The following is a 25,420-nucleotide window of genomic DNA, read 5'->3' as shown; positions in this document are numbered from 1 at the left end:
CGGGGCCGACCCCGGCACGGGGCCGTAGACGGCGGGAGCCGGAGTCGCCGCCGGCGCCGGCGCCGGTGAGTGCGTGAGGGGCGCGGGCCGGGAGACTTTCTTTGTGAAACTCCGTCGGTGCGAGCCGGGCCGGGCCTCGGCGACTGACGAGCGCCCGCCAGGCGGAACCCGCCCCGCTGTGCGGTTCGAGTTGTCCCGCCTCGCGTCGCTCTGCGGCGGGATTCGGTCTGCCGCCTGCCCAGCTCTTTTTCTGAAGAGAGAGAGGGAGAGCGAGAGAGCGAGAGAGCGAGCGCGAGAGAGAGCGCGAGAGTGTGTGTGTGTGTGTGTGTGTGTGTGTGTGTGTGTGTGTGTATGTGTACGCGCGCGCGGGGCGGGAAGGGGGGCGGTATACAGTTGGCGCCTAATGCGCACCACATCTCCGCTGTTGTCTTGGCTCCCGCAGGGCGGCGGCTGCCCTGGCCCAGGGCCCATGGGAGAGGTAGATGACAGCCGCTAGGAGACAGGTGTCGGTGCAGCCCTGGGAGACTCGGTGCCCACAGTCCCAGGTGGAATCACAGGGAGTAAGCGGTCCGTCCCTGGAAGCAACCAAGTCCGTCGGTTGCTCAGCACAGAGTGATTTTGGAATGCTTGACATCCTTCCCAGCTTCATGGTGCCTTTGGGGATATCGGTCGCGGTGAAGGATGCTGAGCAAAATGGGCTTTGGAGGTGTGGCTCTCAGAGGACGGGACGGGATGGGATGGCCCTGAGGATTTGGCTTCCCAAACCGCCCAGCGTAGGAAAAATCTGTAGCTTGGTAAAAATTCTGGCGTCACAACTCTTCCCAGGGCCATGGACTCAGACTCTCCAAGGCAGAGGAGCAGATTTTGAATTTTTAACAAACTCCCAAGTTGTTAGGATCAGGCGGATTCGACAGGCACTATTTCAGAAGAAGCTTCCAGCCATCAGGGATCTGTTCTGTTTATAGTTCACCATGGCATCCTGGTACCGGCGCAGTGCTTGGCACATGGTAGATGGTCATTCAGTACTTGTAGGAAGACTGAATAACTTAGAGAGTTTACAAAATAGGAGTTCTTGAGGCATTTTCAGGAGCTTTTGAGATTAATATCTGTCAGATTTACTGCAATATGTAATTTTTCTCAGAACCCAACTTCTGTGACTGTTTATGTTGTAGGCAGAATCACAGTATACATTGCTTAGTGTAAACCATCAACTTTGCATACCCTAGCTGCGTTAAAACTAATTACAAAACAAAACCTGAATAAAAAATGCATGCTTCTTTCTCTCCATCATTTGGGAACACTAGGCTTAAAGGGTTTTTGTTCTTTTGAGGCAGGTAAATATTTACATTTTATCAAAGCAAATCTGGATTACTGTTTATTCAGAAAAGTTGGCTGTTTGCTTAGAACTTCTGAGCATTTGTAGTTTTTATGTAATATTTTGAAATTGAGATTTATGTGTAGTTCAGAGTTAATGCTAAAATAGAATTGTTTGAAAGTGATTTGATATTTCAGGGGCTGATTTTTTTTTCTCCTGAATTTCAGTAATTGATTTCATTTCACTCTTTTTTTTTTAACTGGAAACAATGTGAATATATAGGAAGACAGGAGTTGAGATTGCATCTGAAGAAGAAAAATAGAAAATTTAGATTCTTTATTCTGTGTGTCATTTTAGTAGTTTACGAGGATGTAAAAAAAATTTTTTTATTGAGATACAGTTGATTTATAATGTTAGTTTCAGCTGTATAACATAATGATTTAATTTTTGTATATATTGCAAAATGATCACCACAATAAGTCTAGTTAACATCCATCACCATACATAGTTACAGGTTTTTTTTTCTTGTGATGAGAACTTTTAATTTTTTATAAATGTTTTATTTAGTTTTGAAAGGGAGCATGAGCAGGGGAGGGACAGAGAGAGAGAGGGAGACCCAGAATCCGAAGCAGGCCCCAGGCTCTGAGCTGTCAGCACAGAGCCTGACGTGAGGTTCAAATTCGCAAACTGTGAGATCATGACCTGAGCCAAAGTCGGCCGCTTAACCGACTGAGCCACCCAGGCACCTCAAGGACTCTTAAGATCTACTCTTTTAGCAACTTTCAAATATACAATTCAGTATTATTAACCATAGTCACCATGCTGTACATCACATCCCCCCTCATCGCCTTTTCTTTAGGTGTCTTAAAAACAAAACAAACTCAACATTGTTGAGGTATAATTCACCTACCCTAAAATCAACCTTTTCAGTGTACAATTTCATGGTTTATAGTATATTCACTATATTCCCAAAATCACCATTATCTGCTTTTAGAGCATTAGCTGCTTGTATTGTACTTCAAAGAAATTCTGTGCATATTAACATTCCATATTCCCCTTTCAACCAGCTGCTGGCATTGAGCTCTTCTGGACATCACATATGATGTAATCTTACAGTAATCTGGCTTCTTCCACTCGGCATTGTCCTTTTGAGGTTCCTCCATGTTGTAGCATGTATAACTACTTCACTCTTTATTACTGGAGAGTATTCCATTGAATGGATATATCACATTTTGCTTATCCAAAGACCTGTGTTTTTTTTTTCCATTTTTTGGTTATTATGAATAATGCTGCTCTGAACATTTATTTATAAGTTTTAGTAGGGATATGTTTTATTTTCTCTTGGGCATATTCTAATTGCTGGATCATATGGTAACTGTGTTTTAACCTTTTGAGGAGCTGACAAACTGTGCCTAAGACACTACATTGTTTTACAATCCCACCAGCAAAGTATGAGGGCTCATTTCACTATATCCTTGCCAATACTTGTTATTATCTCTCTCTTTATTTTTTTTCACTTCAGCCATCCTGGTAGAAATAAAATGGTATCTCACTGCCATTTTGATTTACGTTCCCTCCATGACTACTGGTGTTGGGGATTTTGTGTGTGAGCTTATTGGCCATTTGTATATCTTCTTTGGAGAAATGACTATCCTTCGTCCATTTTTTAATTGGGTCATTTGTATTGAGTTGTAGGAGTTTTTAAATATTCTGGATACTAAGTCCTAATCAGATAGATGACTTTCAGATACTTTCCCCCGTTTGTTGGTGGTCTTTTCACTTTTTTGATAATGTCCTTTATTGCAAAAAAAAGTTTTAATTGTGATAAAGTCCAATTTATGTATTTTTTTCTTTTGCTGCTCATACTTTTGGTGTCATATCTAAGAATCCATTGCTAAATCTGAGGTCATGAAGATTTACCCCTGTGCTTTCTTCTAAGAGTTTTATGCTTTTAGCTCTTATATTTAGATTGTTGATCCATTTTGAGTTAATTTTTGTGTGTGGTGGAAGGTAGTGGTCCAAAGTCATTCTTTTGCATATGGCGATCCAGTTGTCCCAGGACTACATATTAAAAGGATCGTTTTTAAGCCCATTGAATGGTCTTTGTAACCTTCTGAAACTCAGCTGATTATATGTTAGGTTTAATTTTTATTATTTATTTTTTTTAAGTTTATTTGAGAGAGAGGGAGAGCATGAGCATGTGGAGGAGAGGAAGATAGATAGAGAGAGTGAGTGAGAGAGAGAGAGAGAGAATGAGAATATGAATATCCAAAATAGGCTCTTTGCTAACAGCAAGGGGCTCCATCTCACAAACCTTTAGATCACGACCTGAGCTGAAATCCAGAGTTGATGCTTAGCTGACTGAGCCACCCAGGCGCCTCTGCTAGGTTTTATTTTTGGACTCTGAATTCTATTGTATTGTCTATCCTATGCCAGTACCATCCTATTTGATTTTAGAAGCTCTGTAATAGGTTTTGAAATTAAATGTGAATCCTATAACTTTGTTCTTTTTGGCTTCTGGGTCCCTTACTTAGGGAATTTAGGATCAGTTTTTTAATTTTTGCCAGAAAACTAGCTTGGACTTTTATAGAGATTGTGTTTAATTTGTCCTTTCGGTGGTGTTTTGTAGCTTTCAGGTCCAGGACTTTAACTTATTTCAAAAATTTAATCCTAAATATTTTATTTGATGCTATTATGCATGAAACTGTTTTTAAGATTTCATATTGTCATTGCTTATCACTGGTTCATTGCTGTTGTATAGAAGAAATAGAGTTGAGCTTTGGATACATCGTTTAATCTCATCATTTGGTAGTAGACTGCTCACATTTTCTAGGTTTTGGTTCTGCTACTTACCAGTTGTATGTGTTTTGACAATTCTTATCTGTTAAACATTTCAGTGTTCTCATTTGTATAATGGGGCAGTAATATCCGTCCAAAAAAAAGTGTTAAATTAAAGAAAACGTTGATAGGTATTAAGAACAATGCCTCACATGTGGCTGGAATTTGGTATTTGTTATCTTCTTCTGTTAAGTAACTCCATTTGAAAGCAAGCCAAGAAACAAAAAGCAACCAAAACCAAAAAAACTCCCCAAACAAACCCAAAACCATAGACCAAAAAAAAAAAAAATCCCCCATAGACCCAAAAACCCACAAAGAAAAGCCACAGGCAAAAACCTCAGACCTCTTCCTGTACCCATTATTTCTCTGTGATATAAGACATCTCTGTCAGTGTTTGAGGAATAGTGAAAGATAAAGTGTCTCTCACAATTGTATTGTAAAAGCAATTCTCTAAATCTATGCTACTATATAGGGTATTTGAGAATGCATTTTTTATAAGTATTATTAAAAATAATAAAAATTTAACTGAAATCTGTTCTTTTTACACCATAGTTCTTATTAATGTGCTGTTCTTTTATTACCTATTTCTTCTAAAAGCAGAAACAATATATTTTTCATTGAATTTGATGGTTAAAATTCTTGTTTATTTTGAGTGATTGCTATTTAGAAATTATTTTTTTTAGAAAAAATTTTTTAATGTTTTATTTATTTTTGATACAGAGAGAGACAGAACATGAGAGGGGGAGGGGCAGAGAGAGAGGGAGACACAGAATCTGAAGCAGGCTCCAGGCTCTGAGCTAGCTGTCAGCATGGAGCCCGACGCGGGGCTCGAACCCACGAACGTGAAATCTGACCTAGGCCAAAGCCGGAGGCTCAACCAACTGAGCCACCCAGGCGCCCCAAGTGATTGCTATTTAAAAAAAAAAAACCCTGTTAGAGCTGGGGCACCTGGGTGGTTCAGTAGGTTAAGGGTCCCAACTTGTGATCTTGGTTCAGGTTGTGATCTCACAGTTTCATGAGTTCAAGCCCCACATCTGGCTCTGGCTCTGTGCTGACAGCACAGACCCTGCTTGGAATTCTCTCTCTTCTCTGTCTCTGCTCCTCCCTCCCTCGTGCTGGCTGTTTCTCTCTCTCTTTCAAAGATAAGTAAATATTTGAAAATAACAAAACAAAACTCTCTTAGAGCTAAACCTGATGTTTAAATGTAATATTACTCTTATTTTGGTGTTTTTTTTAGTAGACAGAGTAGATTGCTGTTTGGGAAGAAACCAGAGACACAGTACAATCCAAATACGATGCTGGAACATATCCTATTCATTGAAAGTGTATTCACTATGCTCTAAAGAAAATAATTGTTTACCTTGTAAATATTATTTTCACAATAAAAACTTACCTCCAAATTCACAGCTATAATTAAATTTATAACCCAAAAACCCACAGATTGATAACTCATGGACATGTCTATGAGAAAATTTTAAATCAAAATTGATCTTTGTTTAAAAAACTCCTTTTATTATTATGAGAGTTGTACATAAATTCCATAAAATTAAAAAAACAATTTAAAGCAATTTAAAAGATAAGCCCAAAAAAGCTATAACATTACCGATATGTGGATTACTACTATTGATACCTAAATACATGTATTTCTCAACTTTTTTTGCGCATCTTTCTATCCACCAATATTTACATACATATACACAAATGTATATAGGTATTCAACTAAGACAAGATAAAAATACAGAAAATGTTTTGAAAGCATTGTGGGGCCTATGGGTGGCTCAGTCAGGTAAGCATCTGACTCTTGATTTTGGCTGAGTTCATGATCTCATTGTTCATGGGATCGAGCCCTGCCATGGGCTGCACATTGACAGCATCGAACCTGTTTGGGATTTTGTCTCTCCTTCTCTGCCCGTCCCCTACTTACACCCACACACACACACACACACACTCTCTCTCTCTCTCTCTCTCTCAAATAAATAAACTTAAAAATTTAAATAAATTAAAAAATTAAATTTAAATTTAAACATTTAAATAAACTTAAAAATTGGCTTTATTTAGGTATAGTTTGAATATAATAAAATTTATTAATTTTAAGTGTATATTTGTGTGAATTTTTCCCCCCAAGAATCATTCTTCATTTTTAAATCAAAACAGTAACAATGAGAATAATGTAGGAATTACACCTCCACTGAGAGGATATTGAGGGACATTTATGATCAATTTGCAAATGACTTGAGTTTGTATATCCCAGATATGTTGAATTTTAACACCACTGAGCCAAAGTTAGCAAACCCTTTCATTTTGCTAAGATCTAGTCCTCAGAGGTCCAAGGCAATATAGAAATTGTGACTAGAAATTAGACCTTGCCCATACTTTTCTGTTCTAGTTATGTGAATTCTGACAAATACATACAGTTGTGAAGTCACCACCTCAGTAGAAGTAATAGAAGACTGTTACTTATTATTACTGATATTACTCCACATAAAAAGGTGTCCTGCAATTTGTTATCCGTTCACCAGTTGATGGACATTGTGTTTCCAGTTTTTGATGATTGTGAATAGAACTACTATGAGCAGTCACATACAAGTCTTTGTGTGTTTTATGTATATATAAATAGTAAGTATTTAAGAGTGGCATTGCAGGTTTGTGTGATTAACATATATAGATACTGTTTTTGAAACGTTTTTTTCTTCAGTTAATGATCCATCCCCCACTTTCCATTTAAGTAGTTTCCTCTTACTAAGTGCTTTCACAATATTATTATTGTTTCCCCAATTTGTCCCAAAATATTCTTGAAAGATGTTGTGTCAAAATCAGTATCTAATCCAGGATCATGTCTTAATTATTGTCACTTGAGTCTCTCTTAATTTCATATGGTCCCTTTTTTCATGACACTGACTCATCAAAGAGACCAAAACAGTTGTCCTGAAGAATGTCCTATTTTCTGTATTTTTCTGGTGGCTTACATGTGGTGTCATTTATCTTGTTCCTCTGGTTACTACAAACTAGGAGCTATATTCAAATACTTCATGGATACAAGTTAAATCTTTTGGCTGGATTATACATTGATAATGTCTACTTAATATAAGGCTTGTTTTATCATTAGTATTTTCATGCTATTGAGAACGGGTAAGCAGTGGTAGTACAGTAAATTCCTGGATTGTGAGTAACTTGTTCTGCAGGTGTTGCACAAGATGAGCAAACATTTCTAAAATGTTTTAACTTCATAAACCAGGGATGTCTTGCAGTACGAATAGTACGTGATGCTAAATGTCACATTATCACAACTGAACCAGGGATTGTGATCATCTTGCTGTGGGATTGTGGGTGATTGTCTCCCATGCTCAGATGCTGAGTCTCAGGCCGTGGTGTTTGGCAGAAATTATGATTTTTCAGAACGTTGGAAGGTGCCCAGAGCTGGCACTAGTGTATTTTTTGTCACTTCAGAGCACCTATGGACAATCCTTTGCTTTTTCACACAACAATAAGCTTAGGAATGCTTTGTTTCATTCTAGGTCAGGCTGCCTGCAGATATAGACCCTTTCCTCTGCTGCCTTATTGCCAGTTCTGTTAAATACAGTGCATGACAAGAGTTTATTGATACTGTTCTGTAGTCAGCATCCGTTAATGATAGTGGAAGTTGTCCTACACAATAACCCTCGTCTTTCTTGTCTCCCTCATACCAGCCACGAAGGTTTTCAAAGGTAAGTGCAGGTTGATTTATTTTTCTTTATATTTTGTATTTTTTAAATACTTTGTATTATGTTACAGTAGTGTAATCATTTTTATATGAATATTTTTGGGTTGTGGAACAAATCATCTGAGTTTCCATCATTTCTTATGGGGAAATTTCCTTTGATATACAAGTGCTTTGGATTACAAGCATGTTTCTGGAATGAATTATGCTTGCAGTACAAGGTTTTACTGTAGTGTCCTTTATTCTTTAGCTGGTCCCTTTTACTAGAGATCAGAAGTGGTATTTGGAGATTGATAAGGCAGTAACAGTAACTAGAGAGTAGAACAGAAAAAGGAGAAGGGAAATAGATGTGATAGCATGGCTCTAATTGACTTATTTTTCATCTTGTGGCTATATTACCTCTAAGGGAGGATATTTCAGTCTGAAGAACATGCATTATTTTAGTGGGGTATTTTTTTTTTTAATTAAGTAAGCTCTATGCCCCGTGTGGGGCTTAAACTCACGATCCTGAGATCAAGAGTCGCATGCTCTAATGAGCTAGCCAGGCACCCCTAACATGCATCATTTTAAATGATTAATAGGGAAAAGATAAGTTGCAGCAATCGACATGTGACTTGTTGAGATTCTGGTTGACAAATGATGATTTTAATGAGGCTGTGGTACTATTTTGTGGATAAAGTGCACAGTTGCCAAGAAATAGCAGGTGTTTGGGGCACCTGGGTGGCTCAATGGGTTAAGCATCTGACTTTAGCTCAGGTCATGATCTCACGGCTCATGGGTTTGAGTCCTGCATTGAGCTCTGTGCTGACAGCTCAGAGCCTGGAGCCTGCTTCAGATTCTGCATCTCCCTCTCTGAACCTCCCCTGCTTTCACATACTTTCTCTCTCAAGAAATAAATAAACATAAAAAAAAAGGGTGGTCTCAGTAACAGCAAACCTGACTTTATGTTGTGGTTTTGCAAGAGTAAAAAATAGTTGAGCTTTTTCTTTAATAGTGACTATTAAATAAGGGAAGGCGTATTATTGTATGTGGCTTCCCATTCCATGGTTATAAATTTGGCATTTCTATGCTATCATTGGCTAAATTTGCCATAGAGGAAGTTTAAAAATTGGCATGGTAATGTTTTAACTTACTATAGCTTAGTTCAGCAAAGTGTAGGAAATTTATCAGAATTGCATAAAGAATATCACTTTGATTATGGTGACAATTACTAAGATTATTCTCCTCTAATGTTAGTCATCATAGGAATCATAAGCCCCAGATGTATTATTTAAAACTACATTCCGTGGACAACTAGATTTTCACATGCAAAAGAATGAATTTGAACCCTTGCCTCACAATATACACTAGAATGAACTCAAAATCCCTGAGTGGCTCAGTTGGTGAAGTGTCTGACTTTGGCTCAGGTCATGATCTCACAGTTCATGAGATTAAGCCCCACATCGGGCTCTGTGCTGAAAGCTCAGAGCCTGGAGCCTGCTTCAGATTCTGCAACTCCCTCTCTCTCTCTGCCCCTCTCCCACTCATGCTCTGTCTCTATTTCTTTCTCTCTCTCTCAAAAATAAATAAATGTTAAAAAAGATAAAAATAAATAAAATTTGTATAATCTTTTTTTTTAAATTTTTAAAAAATGTTTTATTTATTTTTGATACAGAGAGAGACAGAGCATGAGAGGGGGAGGGGCAGAGAGAGAAGGAGACACAGAACCGTAAGCAGGCTCCAGGCTCTAAGCTAGCTGTCAGCACAGAGCCTGACGCGGGGCTCGAACCCACGAACGTGAAATCTGACCTGAGCCGAAGCCGGAGGCTTAACCGACTGAGCCACCCAGGCGCCCCAAATTTGTATAATCTTGACATCCCATGTTCATGGACCAGAGACTTAACATTGTTAATTTAACATGGTAGTATTTCCCCAAGTGATGTACAGAGTCAGTGCATTCCCTATCAAAATCCCATCTGCCTTTTTTGCAGAAATCTACAGGCTGATTCTAAAATCCCGATGGAAGTGTGAGGTACCTGCAATAGTCAAGACAATCTTGAAAAAGAACAAACTCCGAGGACTCATATTTCCCTATTTTAAAATCTATAAAGCTACAGTAATTAAGTCAGTGTGGTACTGGCATTAGAATAACATAGATCAATGTAATTGAGAGTCCATTGTATAAATTGTATAAATTTCCCCACATTTATGGTTAGCTGATTCTCAACAATCTTGTGAGGATAACTCAATGGGGGAAAGAATGGTCTTAACAAATGGTGATGGACAACTAGATTTTCAAATGCAAAAGAATGAATTTGAACCCTTGCCTCACAATATACACTAGAATGAACTCAAAATGCATCAAAGACCCAAACATAAGGGCAAAAACAATGAAACTCTTATTAGAAAACAAAGGAGTAGGGGCTCCTCAGTGGGTCAGTTGTTTAAGCCTTTGACTTCAACTCAGATCATAATCTCATGGTTCCTGAGTTTGAGCCCTCCAGCGGACTCTCTCTATCAGCACAGAGCCTGCTTCGGATCCTCTCCTCCTTTTTCTCTGCCCCTTCCCCACTTGTGCTCATGCCCTTTCTCTCTCTCTCTCAAAAATAAACAGACATTAAAAAAAATCAAAAAATTAAAAAACAAAAACACAGGAGTAAATTTTTGGAACCTTGGGTTAGGCAGTGATTTTTATTTTATTTTTCTTGAGTAATTTCTGTGCCCCAACATGGGGCTTGAACTCACAACCCAGAATAAGCAATATTTGCATGCTCTACTGACTGAGCCAGCCAGGTTCGCCATAGGGTGTGATTTCTTAAATGCCAAAAAGACCAGTAACAAAAGAAAAAGTAGGTAAATTGGACTTAATTAAAATTTGACACTTTTGTGTGTCAAAGGGACAGCATCTAGAAAGTGACAAGAGGCCTTCCACAGGAGGCCACATACTGCTGGTAGAGCTGCTGCCATGTCTCTAGTGATCCCTGAGAGTTCCAGTACATTTTGCAAGTACTCAACAGCAATATTGATGGGCAGTGGAAAATAGACTTTGCCGTCACTGCAGTTAAGATTGTGGGGTACAGATGGGCATGTGGTGTGGAGGAAAGCAAAGACATCTACCTTAGCAAGAGGACAGAAGAGCCCTTTGAGGATGAGGTGGAATGTGTGATCACCATTATGCAGAATTCACACCAGCATAAGATCTCTAGACTGGTTCTGGAACAGACAAAGGGATGTGAAGGATGGAAAATACAGCTAGATGCTGACCAATTGTCTGGACAATAAGCTTCATGAAGACTTAGAATGAAGAAGACTTGAGCCCACAGAGGGCTGTGTCACTTCTAGGGACTTCATGTCACTTCTAGGGACTTTGCGTCACTTCTAGGGACTTCGTGTCACTTCTGAGGACTTTGTGTCCCAAGCCAGCATGCTGAGACTATAGGCTACTGAGGCTGCACTGTGGGTGTGTCCAAGAAGAAATAAATCTATAGGCCTTTTCTGTTAATCTGTTAAGTTTATGCACCAACTTTATGCTTCTTTATTAAAGAAAAAAAAGGAAAGTGAAGAAATTCCACATAATGGAAGAAAATATTTGCAAATCAGTATGTGATAACAGACTTGTGTTAAGAATACATGAAGAACTCTGGGGCACCAGGGTCCCTCAGTGTGTCAAGCAACCTACTCTTGATTCTGGCTCAGGTCATGATCTCACGTTCATGGGATTGAGCCCTGTGTCCAGCTGTGTGCTGACTATGCAGGGTCTGCTTGGGATTCTGTCTCTGCCTCTGTCCTACTTATGTGTGCCTTGTGCATGCATGTGCTTTCTCAACATATACATTAAAAAAAAGAATTTATAAAGAACTCTTATAACTCATGATAAAATGACAACCCAGGGGCACCTGGGTGGCTCAGTCACTTAAGCATCCGACTTTGGCTCAGGTCATGATCTCGCGGTCCCTGGGTTTGAGCCCTGCATTGGTTTCTGTGCTGACAGAGCCTGGAGTCTGCTTCAGATTCTTTCTCCCCTCACCCCACTCCTACGGCTCACCCGCTCATGCTCTGTCTTTCTCTGTCTCTCAAAAGTGAATAAATGTTAAAAAAATTAAAAAAAGGACAATCCAATTAACAAATGAACAAAGTATTTGAATAGATATTTCTCAAAGAATATGTACAAATGGCCAATAAACACATTAAAAGGTATTAGTCAGCAGGGTGATAAGGTCAAAACCACAGTGAGATACCATTTCATGCCTGCTAGGATACCTTAAAAGTAAAAATAATAAGTGTTGGTGAGGATGTGGAAAAATTGGAGCCCTCTCACACATTGCCAGTGAGAATGTAAAATAGCACAGCCATTGAGGAAAACCATTGGCATTTCTTTACAATGCTAAACATGGAGCTTCCATATGGTACAGTAATTCTACTCCTGTTATATATATAGGAGAGAAATGAAAAAATTTGTCAACACAAATCTTGTATACAAATGTTCATGGCAGATGAACATTTAGTTGATATAACATGTAAGTATATCAATTAACCATTGAGTGGATAAACAAAATGTATATTCATACAGTGGAATATTATTTAGCTGTACAAATGGAAGAAGTATTAACACATGATATGATAAAAACCTTGAAAATACTCTGAATGAAAGATGCCAGTCACAAGAGATCACATTGTATGATTTCATTTATGTGAAGTATTCAGGATAGGCAAATCTACAGAGACAGAAAATGGATTATTGTTTGCCAGGGACTTGGGGGAAGGAGTGGAGAATGACTGTTAATAGGTGCTGGAAATAATAAAATAGTGGTAATGGTTATAAAACTGTGTGAATAAATAAAAAAAGCCCTGAGCCTCACAGTTTAATAAGATAAATTTGGAGTACCTGGCTGGTTCAGTTGGTTAAGCTTCTGATTCTTAGTTTTGGCTCAGGTCATGATCTGATGGTTTAGTAAGTTCAGGCCCTGCGTTGGGCTCTCTGCTGGCAGTGCAGAGCCTACTTGGGATTCTCTCCCTCTCTCTTTATGCCCCTACCCTACACATGCTGTCTCTTTCTCTCTGAAAATAAATCAACTTTAAGAAGTTAGGATAAATTTTACACGATGTGTAAAATATATCATACTAGGGGTATAAAGAAAATCAACTAGAAAATGAAAAGAATGTCTAATCTTTTAAAATGCCATTTTTCTCCTAAAAAAAAAAAAACCCAAAAACATTCTCCTACAGACTTTTTCTGCCCCTCTCTCATTTTTGTTTTCCTTAGTACATGATAAATGAGCAGGATTATACCTGTCATCTAAGATAATCCTGTTATCTAAATCTGTCTTAATGGAGTAACAAACTAAACTTAAAAGTAATAGTTTAAAATAGAGTATATATGTATAAATAATTTTAAGCATATGGAAAAGTAGATTAACTCTAAGTAAGAAACCTTATATTCTTTATTATTTTGATTTAGATTATTAATACTTTGTAAAAACTAGATGTATTTTGAGAAATAGTTGAGATTTGTAGAATCTGTCTTTACATTATTGAAAATAAAATGTTCACTAAGCATTTATGTAGAGAATACCGGAAATAAAGAGGAATGAGAGAGTTTCTGTGAATTAAATGTTGCATGGACATGTTAGGATGTGTGTCTGAACTTTGAAATAATCAGGTCTCTAAGTGACCGCATTTTTGAGGCTAGCATATTGACCCTCTCATGTGTTTGTGAGAATACTGTACCAAGTTGTAGAACAGAGGAAACTGTCAAGTTCATAAGACTTTTCCCGTGACATGTCCTCTGAGCCTAGTAGCTTAGTTTCCTGATGTTTTGTTAGTGCATTTGATATTGAGGAGTATGTATATTAAATAAAGCTAAGCACTTGGATTGGCATAGTAACTTTTATTTTGGTTTTTTTTAATGTTTTATTTATTTTTGATACAGAGAGAGACAGAGCATGAGAGGGGGAGGGGCAGAGAGAGAAGGAGACACAGAACCGGAAGCAGGCTCCAGGCTCTGATCTAGCTGTCAGCACAGAGCCTGACACGGGGCTTGAACCCACGAATGTGAGATCTGACCTGAGCTGAAGTCGGAGGCTTAACCGACTAAGCCACCCAGGTGCCCCAGTAACTTTTATTTTGGAGTTAACTGGTTATGTATCTCTGTATGTTCTCTCAGGAATTTGCATATTTGTAATATGATTTTGGAATTCAGGCACCTACATTGGGCATTTGGCCTTGTGTGTAGTTTCTTATTGTTAGGAAAAGTGTATTACAGCAGATTGCACAATTTCCTGAGAAAGTACTAAAAACACTGCCACAATTCCTTTTGTTCTGTATGTAATGTTTTTGTACTGAGTGCTGTCTTGGATCCTTATGGTTTTAGCTTACAGATTCAGGAGTTTTGAAAGTGGTTCCACTGTCAAATAATGCTTTTGTTTAATTCAAGAGCTTCCTAATCTACACAAAGATTTATGAAAACCATTCATAAAATTATTCAGGAAATTGGCCATAAATTCCAAGTATATTAAAAAAATAAAATTTCCATCAGACATATTTGGAAGAATCATGTAAATTGTGGAGTAGTTGTATGGGGGCAGTGTTCCTTTCATAAGTATAGAGTCTGTCCCTTTGTGTCTCAGAAACGGGATGTGGCGGAAAGGGCCCCCCCTCGACCCTCAAGCAACGCTTGTTCTTGTTTGTGGGGAACCTGGTGCTAACCCATTCGTGGGTGACCTGCTTCTGGATTGGGGTTTCGTTGGTAGCAGAGCAGCTCCCTTGCTGTGACCTGTTGAAAGTCAGCCCTCCACACAAGGGTTTGTTAAAAAAAAAAAAAAAAGATGAAGAAGAAAAGAAAAAAAAGTGTAGTTTGTTGGTTTCAGATTGTTATAGCTAACATATGGTGCTTACTATGTGTCTGACGCTCTTCTTAGTCCTCTTTGTATATTAATTCATTTAATCCTAACTACCTACTTTATGAGATTAGGTACTGTTGTTGTTACCATTTTACATGTGAGGAAACTGAGGTACAGTGAGGTTAAGTAACTTGCTCAAGATCACACAGCAAGGAAGCTGAGTTATCCTGGACTATGATTTAGCACTCTGTTTCTAGAGTCTATATTCTTAAACATTGTACTAGTTGGCCTTTGATTTGAATGATCATTAAATAGGATCAGTTATAACTGTCTTTTGCTATTGAATGTTAGAGTTATTGCAAGACAGTAATATAGGCAATTTCCTGAATATCTTGTTAAAAACTAGCTTTTACTGTGAGGTTTAAAGTTATGTTGGCACAGTATTCTGGAAGTTTATTTCTATGATAATAGAGCAAAGGGATGAGTATTCGATACTGAGTTTATTCTTGAATTTTATTATCTAGTAACTTTTTATCAGTCAATAGTTAAAATTAACTGCAATGTAAATGGTTTAATTCTTTAAGTATTTGAGCTTACAAAATGGTTATTAAACTAATACTGTAGTACCTAAAAATAAATGTTTCTGGAATGAAGCATGGGAATTAAACTAGACATGGGAGAAAAGTAGTAAGTGAAATGAGGCTATAAATAAAAACAATGATTTTTAAGATAGTAAAGGAATGATTCTGAAATAAAAAGAATTAGAAAATAAAATCACTGCTTTTTTTTTTTTTTTGAGGTTGTCTTTATTTATTATTGGTAAGGAAAATCCTCATGAGTTAATACAGTGTCCACTTTCCCCAGAGGTGTGTGCTGAGGGAGGGACCCTATGGCACACCAGAGATAGCTTTTAGTAATAGTGCTTTGACCAGGAGCTGCTGGACACACTCTGGGGGAAAGGCAATTGTCCCCATTGGCTTCTCCTCTCCCATGGCCAACTCAGTGGGCTGAGTGGTCATCAGTCTTTGAGGGGGGCAAGTTGGGAGAGAACAGACAATAGTTGAGTGTGAGAGGACAGGAGAACAGACTTGTGATGACCACATGCAGAAAGGCCCCCCCCCCCGCCGCCAGCCCTGGGGTCCAAATGAGGGGTCAGACTGTACAATGTGCTAAGGAACCAGGAGAAAATCACTGCCTGTATCTTCCTTTTTTAATGTTGAGGAGGAATCAGTCTTTATAGTGCAAATTAAAATTGTTAACTAAAGACCTAAAATATTAATATTGTAAATCATTTATTGATTCAGGATTTTTAGCCCAACACTAGGTTTGCAAAACAGGCGTATAAAATTCTAATTTCCTAAAATAAGTTTTTTTGTTAAAAAAATAGATTCTAGAAATTAATTCTTCGTTGGAGTATATTCATTTGAATTTCCTGAGGCTAAAATATAGGTATTTACTTAAGTATTAATTTTTGAGCTTATTATTGAAATAAAGGAAGTTGAAATAGTTGAACATATGGAGACATTTTACACTGCTACATTTTTTAATTAATTTTTTTAATGTTTATTTTTGAGAGAGAGAGAGAGAGAGAGAGAGAGAGAGAGAGAGAGAGAGAGAGCGCGTGTGCACGAGTGGGGGAGGGGTAGAGAGCGAGGGGGCCAGAGAATCCAAAGCCAGCTCTGCGCTGTCAGTGCAAAGCCAGATCTCTAACCATGAGATCATGACCTGAGCTGAAGTCAAACACTCAACCAAGTGAGCCACCCAGGCAATCCTCCCTCCCTTTCTTTATTTTATTTTGAGAGAGGGAAAGAGAGAGGGAGAGAGAGAATCTTAAGCAGACTCTGTGCTGGCAGCAGTGCAGAGTCCAATGCAGGGCTCTTCATAAGATGGGTAAACAGGGCAGCGGGTGTATTAGACATATGATTACTCTGATACTTTGGAGTATTCTTATTGAGGTTGGGAGAGCTAGAATTAATTCATGTATTTACATGATTAAATATTTTTGAAGTGTGATTGTTTTCCTACCATTGTCATAGTATTTTGATTGGTTTTACAGAGGGAGTTGTGAAATTTGTATAGATTTGACTGGAAAAAATTTTTTATAGTTTATTTATTTTGAGAGAGAGAGAGTACATGCAGGTGCAAGGTAGGGAAGGGGCAGAGAGAGGGAGAAAGAGAATCCCAAGCAGACTTCAGACTGTCAGCATGGAGCCTGATGCAGGGCTTGAGCTCACAAATTGTGAGACCAAGACCTAAGCTGAAATCAAGAGTCAGTTGCTTAACTGACTGAGCCATTCAAATGCCCCTAAATTTTTTTTTTTAATTTTGTTTCTTGTGTCGTATTTTGTTGCTTTTTGTACATAATGACTTTAGATGCAGAAGTATTTTAACATTGGCTTCTTGTAATCCTGAATCCTCAGTCATAACACTAAGCACACACATATTTTTTTTTTAAATCTTTTTTTGATGTTTATTTATTTTTGAGAGAGAGAGAGAGAGACAGAGGTAGAGCCAGGGAGGGGCAGAGAGAGAGAGAGAGACAGACAGACAGACCGACACAAAATCCAAAGCAGGCTCCAGGCTCTAAGCTGTTAGCACAGAACCCAATGTGGGGCTCAAACCCACAACTGTGAGATCATGACCTGAGCCGAAGTCGGACACTTAACCGACTGAGCCACCTGGGTGCCCTGTGAGCACACATATAATTATGTTTAGCAGTACTGCAAGAAATTAAAAAATATTTTATTAAATTTACATTTGCACAGATTGTATGCAAGACATGTATTTGGTGTTAAAGATCAGAGATTCTTTATATTCTCACCCCAGGATATTTATGAGAATATCCCAGTCTATCAAAATAAAATAACAGTTTATAAAGTAAATTGTACATACCTACCACGAGTTAACTGCTGATTTCTGAGTGTGACAGTAGTGAAGGTAGTAGTTTTATTTTGCAGTGTGGAAGATCATTTCATTGCTTAATTTTCTGCTCATTTTATCCTTTATTGCTCAGGGTACCAGGAGTTTGTTGCCAGGTTGGATGTTCTCAGCAGGGTCTTGAAAAATACCCCACATGTGAGAAAATGATATTCTATTTAGCTACAAATCCAGATACAAACTTTAAAAGCATGTAAGCAAGTTGTATTCAGCCAGTGTTGCACTTCAAAGGCTGACTGCAGTGTAGAGGAAGTTGTGTATCGTGACATTGGAGCATAGGTAGTGAGCAGAAGCATAGGACCTGTACCTTAATGTCTTATCTGTGAAGTAAGGCTGCTACCATCGCCTACTTCACAGGGCTGTTGTAAGGATTAATGAATTAATACATATGTGCTATTTAAAACAGTTCCAGTGTTGTACCCAAGATTTCTTTATCTCCCCCAGAAACCAGAGACCGCCAGGGAGGCCGAAGCACGCATGCAAAAGCAAAGGGCTTTATTACGAATTTAGGCTCGAGGGAGGCGGGCTCACAGACAGGCGTGGTGGATCCATGCTGAGAGCGAGAGAGCCCTGAACAAAGGTGGGGTAGGACTTTTATGAGTTTGGGAAGGGGGAGTGACAGGAGATTGTGACATAGGTACAGAGACCCAATCATAATGGTACAACAGTATTGGCAGCAGCTCTAACCATACACACTCTTCAGAGCGTTTGTTACTTTTGGTGGGACCCAATTACAACATTTAGGGTATCTTTGAAATTAACCAATTACAGAGCGAGTTCAGGGTCTTGTTTGGTGACTATGGGGTTAACTTTAACACTAGGTAACAGGGGCTTATCTAAAGTTCCCATCTGCAGGCCTTGCCCTTAGGAATGTGGGGTGAGGTAGCTGGGCTTTCCTGATTGGATACCCCCAGGCAATGTATGACTGCCAAATGGCCAAATGGTTCCGAAGAGACTGAACTGACCTTAGACCTTTTAGCTTAGAGGGGGAAACAAAGCCAGTCATTGCGTCTGTTAGGTTCAGACTTGTGTTCTTACACCAGGAATGTAGTAAATGCTAAATAAATGCTAGGTGTGGGTTTTGTTGTTGCTGTTATTACTACCATCATTCTTACTCCTTAGGGTAGTAGGAGATCATTAAGTGTTGGATACAGATTGATATCATTGATTTTGATGTCCTGCACAAAGTTGTAGATTATTTTAAACAGATTATGTGACCTTAGAGCAGAAAGTATTTTGTCAATTAAGTTACCTCGTAGCTCCAAATCCATCTTGTTTTTTTTCTGCTTTGTGAACCTGGGGCTGGGACTCCCAAGCCGCATTTCTGCACTGCCTGCCGCTCCCTGTGGCTGGCAGATTGGGGGCAGGCAGGGAGGGACTTGGTCTTTCTTTGCCTTCTGTGGCCTTCCTCTCTTCTGTTCTTAGTGACACCCTACCAACACTTCATCCTGGCAGCAGCAGGACCTGCCTGTGACCGGATCCTGTATGTCGTTTTTCTACTGCTTGAGTGGTTTCACCAAGCTTTCTTCAGAGACCGCTTGCACCAGCAGCTAATTCTCCTCTTTAGAGTTCTGAGTCCAGGCCCATGGATTCTTTCCGTGGAATTCAGAGATACCAGCCCCAGCTGAGCCGCGCCTTCTCCTCAGAAGTCTGACTTTAAGTGCCCTGGACCCCTCTCTAAGGTTTTGTTAGCCGAGCCCTGGGCATGATAGCTGCTTTCTGCAGTTGCTGCCTCTGATTTCTTGGAGTTCTCTTTTCCCCCTTCAGCCATTCACCTAGAAACTTCCTACTCATTAACAAATCTTCTATTAAGTTCTGTCTTTTTAAATAACAGGTGTGATTCCTGTCTTCTTATTGATCCTAGCTGATACAGATAGAGGTGCTAAGGACTAGTAACCAACATGGGTTTGCTTAAGAACTTGTCATTACCTTTTTTTAAAATTAAAAAAATTTTTTTGATGTTTATTTATTATTGAGACAGAAACAGAGCATGAATGGGGGAGGGGCAGAGAGAGAGGGAGACACAGAATCTGAAGCAGGCTCCGGGCTCTGAGCTGTCAGCACAGAGCTCAATGTGGGGCTCGAACCCACAAACCGTGAGAACATGACCTGAGCCGAAGTTGGATGCTTAACTGACTGAGCCACCCAGGCGCCCCAACCTTATTTTTTTTTTTTTAAGAGTTCTAAGATGACGTAGTATATCTTGATTTTCTTATAAAGTATCCCATGATAATCTTATGGACATGTCTCTTGTAGGTTTAAAGATGAGAAACTTGTTGAATTAGAGAATCATAGAGGTGATAAAAAAAAAACCTGCAGGAAGTCTGTACCAAAACACAGGACTCTAGTTTTTAAATCTAGTCTCATGGCAGTAATACTGTTTCTTGGATGAAGGCATGAGAGTTTCACAGGTATCAGATGGGTAGCCACTACACTGAATGAATTAGAATTCAGAGGGATAGTGATACACTAGAACAGTCAGATGAAACCATGAAAGTATATATTCTGTAATCTTGAAGGCAGGGGGCCATGTATGCTTTCTTTCCTTTTTTTATGTCCAGTCCTTAGTAAATGCCTGGCAAGAGTATGTGCTCTATAAGTGAATATGTTGATAAACCAAGGTAAAATTAACCAATTATAAGTGAATTTTCCATTTAGGTTCGAAAACACATGAGGGGTGCCTGGGTGTTTCAGTTGGTTAAGCATCTGACTCTTTAAAATTTTTTGTAAATTATTTATTTATTTTTGAGAGAGCAGAGTGTGTGCACATGAGCAGGAGAGGGGCACAGAGTGGGACAGAGGATCCAAAGTGAGCTCTGTGCTAACAGTGGAGAGACTGACGTGGTGCTCAAATTCACGAACTGTGAGATCATGACCTGAGCTGAAGTTGGACATGCAACTGACTGAACCACCTAGGTGCCCCACATTTGATTTCAGTTCATGAGATTAAGCTCTGAGTTGGGCTCTGAGCTTATAGCATCCAGCCTGCTTGGGATTCTCTCTTCCTCTCTTTCTCTGCCTCTTCTCTGCTCACACTCTCTCTCAAATAAACATTAAAAAAAAAACAAACCCAACTATGAGAAAACCTTACTTATCAACATATATGGAAAAAAGCTTTGGGTTGCCTATAAGCTCAACATGAAATATCTTCAATCACTAAGTTAATGAATGCAGTCTTAGTATTCATTAATGAAAATAGTGTTACAGTCTTAGAAAATACCATCATTTCCCACTCCTCACCTAAAGATATACTGGTCCATTGGGGATGGTTGAAGTGACAAATTTGTGATAACTTGTTTTTTTAAAGGATGTGCTAAGAAACACTTCACAAGGAAGGGAAAGAAAGACTAGGGAGGTTTTTTATTTATTTATTTATTATTATTATTTTTTTTAATATTCTTAAAGCCACTGGGCAGTCATTCCTGTATAGCAGCCTCTCAGTACTGGGAAGGCATAAGCGGGCTTTGGTGTACAGAGTCCTTAATTAAGGATTTACAAGATTGCTGCTTTTCAGCCCTTACAAATTACTGAGGGCACATGGACTTTTAAATGGGGAGGTGGTGGGAGAGCTATAGCTTATCAAATAGAAATCAACAGGCACCCTAATCAACAGCCAGCCCTTTTATAATGTACTTGTTCCTTCTCATTTCCTCTCCCTTGCTCTTTTTCCGAAGTGAAAGGGAAATGTTGAAGGGAAAGAAGCTCAGCACACAGCTTCTTAAACTGCACATGCTGTAAGAAGCATATAAAAGATGTGAGCATTGGGTATAATATCTGAAGGCAGAACCCTTCATATGTTGTTTAGGGCAGAAAACTCAGACCAATGGGTGGAAATTATCAGGAGGCAGATTTAAGCTAATGAAAGTGTAACTGAACCAACATGAGTTTCCTGCTTGGTGGGTCATAGGAACTATACCAGGTCAGTGATAGGAAAAAATCTGTGCTAAGATGGCCAACAGGACTGCTAAGGAAATCCTGTCCCTGATCAAAGGCTCCCTCTTCAGCGTTCTTCTTCCTACTCTGCTTGTCATATGCATTAATGAGGAATGCGGAAGTAACAGGCTATAAATTACTCCCTCTGCTGATGCTCTGGTCTCAGGTCTCTGGAGAATGATTTCCTCTGAGCCCACCGCTGTAAAATAAACCTCCTGCCTTCCAAGATTTTCGAGTGCTGCTTGGTTCTTCTGCCGGGTAATCCAGACCAGATTCCGCAACAGGCTGTTGCACAAAGACAAAGTTTATTTGCAGCAAATAAGGAGATTATGGGGGAATAGCTTCCAAAGCGGCAACTCTCAGAATGCGAGAGAAAGACAAAGAGAACAGATTGGGAGGGAGGAGAAAGAATGGGTACCTTTTATTTAGGATTAGGATAAATATTTAGATAGGGAAGCCTTGTCATCCTATGTAGAGGTGGAAATAAGGTCACACATGCACCATAAGGAAACATGTCTATATATACATTGTATGTTATGTAAATGAGGCTTGTGCTCCTCCCTGGATGGGGATTTTAGTATTATAATGAGCTAAGGATAATTGCCATTCATTCCGGGGATCACTTCATGGTCCATCTTTGGAGGCAAACATCAGGGATTTAGCTCAAGTGGTTTAGGTCTGGGTGGTCTGAGCCAGTGGGAGGTCTTGTCAGGACTGCTGCTGTCACCTGAGGGGTGGTTTTGGGTTTCCTTCCTAAATTAAGAGGTAAGCTGGAAAGAAGGGAAGAGGAGCTCAAGAAAAAATGTAAAGCAAAGGTTAGTGAGTGCAAACAGGTGGGCAGTGAAGGTCAGGTCTTGAGATCTAGCCGGTTACAAAAGAAAAAGACTTTTCTAGACAGCAAACAATAGTTAAATTGTATTTTCTGATGAGGGCTCGGGACAGGGTGTCCCCTGAGGGCATATTTATACAGTAGGGATCAAATGTGCAAATGGTAAAGATGCAGTTTCCTTTTTGCAGTATTGAGATGCTTAATGTGGTGTCTCACCTGATTGAAGGACTATTCTATTGGCTGACAGCATTTTCTGAGGAAATATTTGTCTATTTCAGTCCTGGAACAAATGATAATCTCAAAGTTCTGCAGTTAAATCATGGCTTACGAGATTTTGATCTGAATAATTTCTAAGCATAGATTCACATAAACTATAGAATAAAAACTCACAAATGTTTCTGTAAACTTTCAGTTCTATGTAACATAGCTCCCCTTTGAATTTTCCAGGTCAGATTACTACAAAATATTCCCTTAAATAACTAACTAAATAAATAAACCAAGGTTACTCAGGTTTGGAAAAATGTCTGGTAAAAACAATAGCATAGTTGTTATGAATGATAAGGTTTTGCAGTGGTGGAAGTTTGGAGCTGATGGCCAACAAAGAATTTTTGAAGACGTGCAAAACGGTGATTTTATTAAAGCAGAGGGACCAGACCCATGGGCATAAAGAGCTGCACCAGGGGTGTGAAGAGTGGCTGATTATATATTCTATTGATTTGGGGAGGTAAAGGCAAAAAGGAGGTCTCCAGGAGGACTTTAATATGCTAAAGAGGACTCCTAAGATACCTGAGGCCTTGCTATTGTCAGGCTAAGGTTGTTTTTCCTCTAATGAGGTATTAACAATAGGACAGTGGGAGATTCCTGGAGAAATGTTACAGTCTGTAGTTACCTCAAATATTTGTCAATGAGCTGCAGGTTATAAAGAAATTTAATTTTACCTGCCATTTCCTTCTTGCCTTTGTTCCCCACATCACTGTGGAGGGGAGGGTGATATTAGGGGCCCCAAGAAACTGAGTCTATAGCTTTCTGGAGATGAAGCTGTTGGTAAGATTGCCTTTTTCTTAGTAAAGATATTTGTAAATTGATAGAGGCTCCTGTTCTATAGGTCTGTGATCTCTATCAGTTAACCATTTGTTTCCTTTGTTTTGGGCAGCCAGGAGTGCCTGAGGAGTATCACACATTTCCCACCTGGGGCTGGGTTGTTAGTTTAGGCTTTGTCCTCAGGGGCCTTGCCTAAAGTAAAGATGCTGCTGCAGGGGCGCTAGGGTGGCTCAGTCGGTTATTTATTCATCAATTATACACTTCTAGATTCTGGCTTGAATCTGTTTATTTGCAGCATCCTCTCCTTCTAATTTTCTGTGTTGCAGGGTGATGTTGAAAAGACCACCAACGCCGAATACAGGTGAAGCAAGGCAGGATTTTATTTCTGGCCTGGCCAAACCTGATCTCCCTGGTGTTAAGGAGCAGAGAATGGCCCTGAACAAAGGCAGCAGTGAGGTTATATAGAGAGAATACGTCATTATTTAGTTAACCAATTACATTCACAGCATTCCTTGGTAGCCAATTACATTGTAATACATAGATGTTAGTTTTGGTGAGAACCTATCACTTTAAAGTTCTTTGTTCTTTTAAAATGACCAGTCATAGTAAGACACCTAAGATACCATAGGACAGTGACTAGGTGACTTTAACTTCACCTTGGTCTTTACCTTGGCAGGGTCTCAGTAAAGAGGTGGGGTTACTTAACAGACTCTTAGAAAACAAGTTAAACTTTAGGTCACAGTGTTCGTTATCGAGTTATATTCCATAAGTTGACCTATAACAATCTCATGGTAGGCTTTTTTTTGGATCATATTTATTTCATAAAAGATAGTTCCTTTTCCTTGATCCTAGTGCACTTCACTTTGGGACTTTCTGGAAGAATTGTGAAAGACTTGAAATGGATTTGGAAAAAGATTACAGGGTGTCCTCAGTGGAAAAGTAGGTTGCCTGGAATGTGTGTACCCTTCTGGGTTATCTGATTCTATGAGGTTTGCACCTTTTATGGGGTTTGAATTACTTTATACTTCTGTTCATTGTAGATAACTGATAGTAGTACAAATTACTCTTTTCTATAAATATGCAAATGGTTATTTCCAGGTGGGGGGCAATTGATTTCACTTTCTTCTTCCCCTGGAAAGGCCAGTTTGCATCTATTTAGAAATTCATTTCAGCATTTCTGATTGCCTATACATGTGGGGTACTTTGAATTCTCCTCTGATTGACTATAACATTGTACTGGGTCACTCATTAATTAGTTAAGTAAAGTCTTTGGTGTGTGTTCATTTCATATTTGTATGAGTCATCATTTTACAAAAAGGGATATTATAACAGAAACAAAGGTTATTTAGTGGTTTTTATTCACTAGTTCACATCCCATAAAATGCATTTCAAAAAAGAAGAGCACAAAAGTACTAGTAAGTTCAGAGATAAGTTAGACCTTCAGGAATTTTTATTATTTGTCATAATTGTTGAAATATGATACTTTAAAAATCTAATGGCATGACATAATATAAATTATGCTTATGTGTTAGTTTAAGTTGCATGTATTTGTTACTTGGTTGAATTTGACATTTTAATAACTAATTTTGACCTGTGTGCTTTGAGTGTCTGTTGTTCCAATGGGCTGGAAGGAGCAGACACAGACGCCCGGCATGAGATGGGCCTGCTATTTTCCACATTAGTTTTAAGGGGACTGGTTGTTTACCTAATAAAATGGTATCAACTTATTTATAATCATCTCAGTAGAACAGTGTAGAAACACAAAGTTATGAATATCGGATTTATGTTTGTTAAAAAACAAAATTAATCTGAGTAGATGTGAAGATCTAATGGCTTTATTCAGTGATTCTTGAATCAGGCAGATTCTAACCATCAAGTAGAAAGGAGCTCTGGGGAGCCATAGAATGGACATCTTTTATAGACAGAAGGGGACAGAAAAAGGAAGTTTCTAACAAAGAGTGGATTGTTTCAGGCAAGGTCACCTTCCTTTGGGGGAAGGGTCAGGGATGGGT

At 39.0% G+C, this 25,420-nt stretch overlaps 1 protein-coding gene across 1 annotated transcript in view; it reads left to right on the top strand.

Annotated features, from left to right (window-relative positions):
* The window catches only part of TTC28 (tetratricopeptide repeat domain 28), a 622,170-nt gene that overhangs the window by 860 nt on the left and 595,890 nt on the right, over positions 1 to 25,420 (top strand). Inside the window, exon 4 of the mRNA XM_029921603.1 lies at positions 4 to 65. Within this exon, the coding sequence (XP_029777463.1) occupies positions 4 to 65 (62 nt within the window). The remainder of the gene's footprint in view (positions 1 to 3; positions 66 to 25,420) is intronic.

This window comes from Suricata suricatta, chromosome 14 (assembly GCF_006229205.1).
Source record: "Suricata suricatta isolate VVHF042 chromosome 14, meerkat_22Aug2017_6uvM2_HiC, whole genome shotgun sequence".
NCBI classification, from domain to species: Eukaryota; Metazoa; Chordata; class Mammalia; order Carnivora; family Herpestidae; genus Suricata; species Suricata suricatta.
Note: the sequence above shows the minus strand (reverse complement) of the source record. Positions and strands in the feature narration are given on the sequence as shown.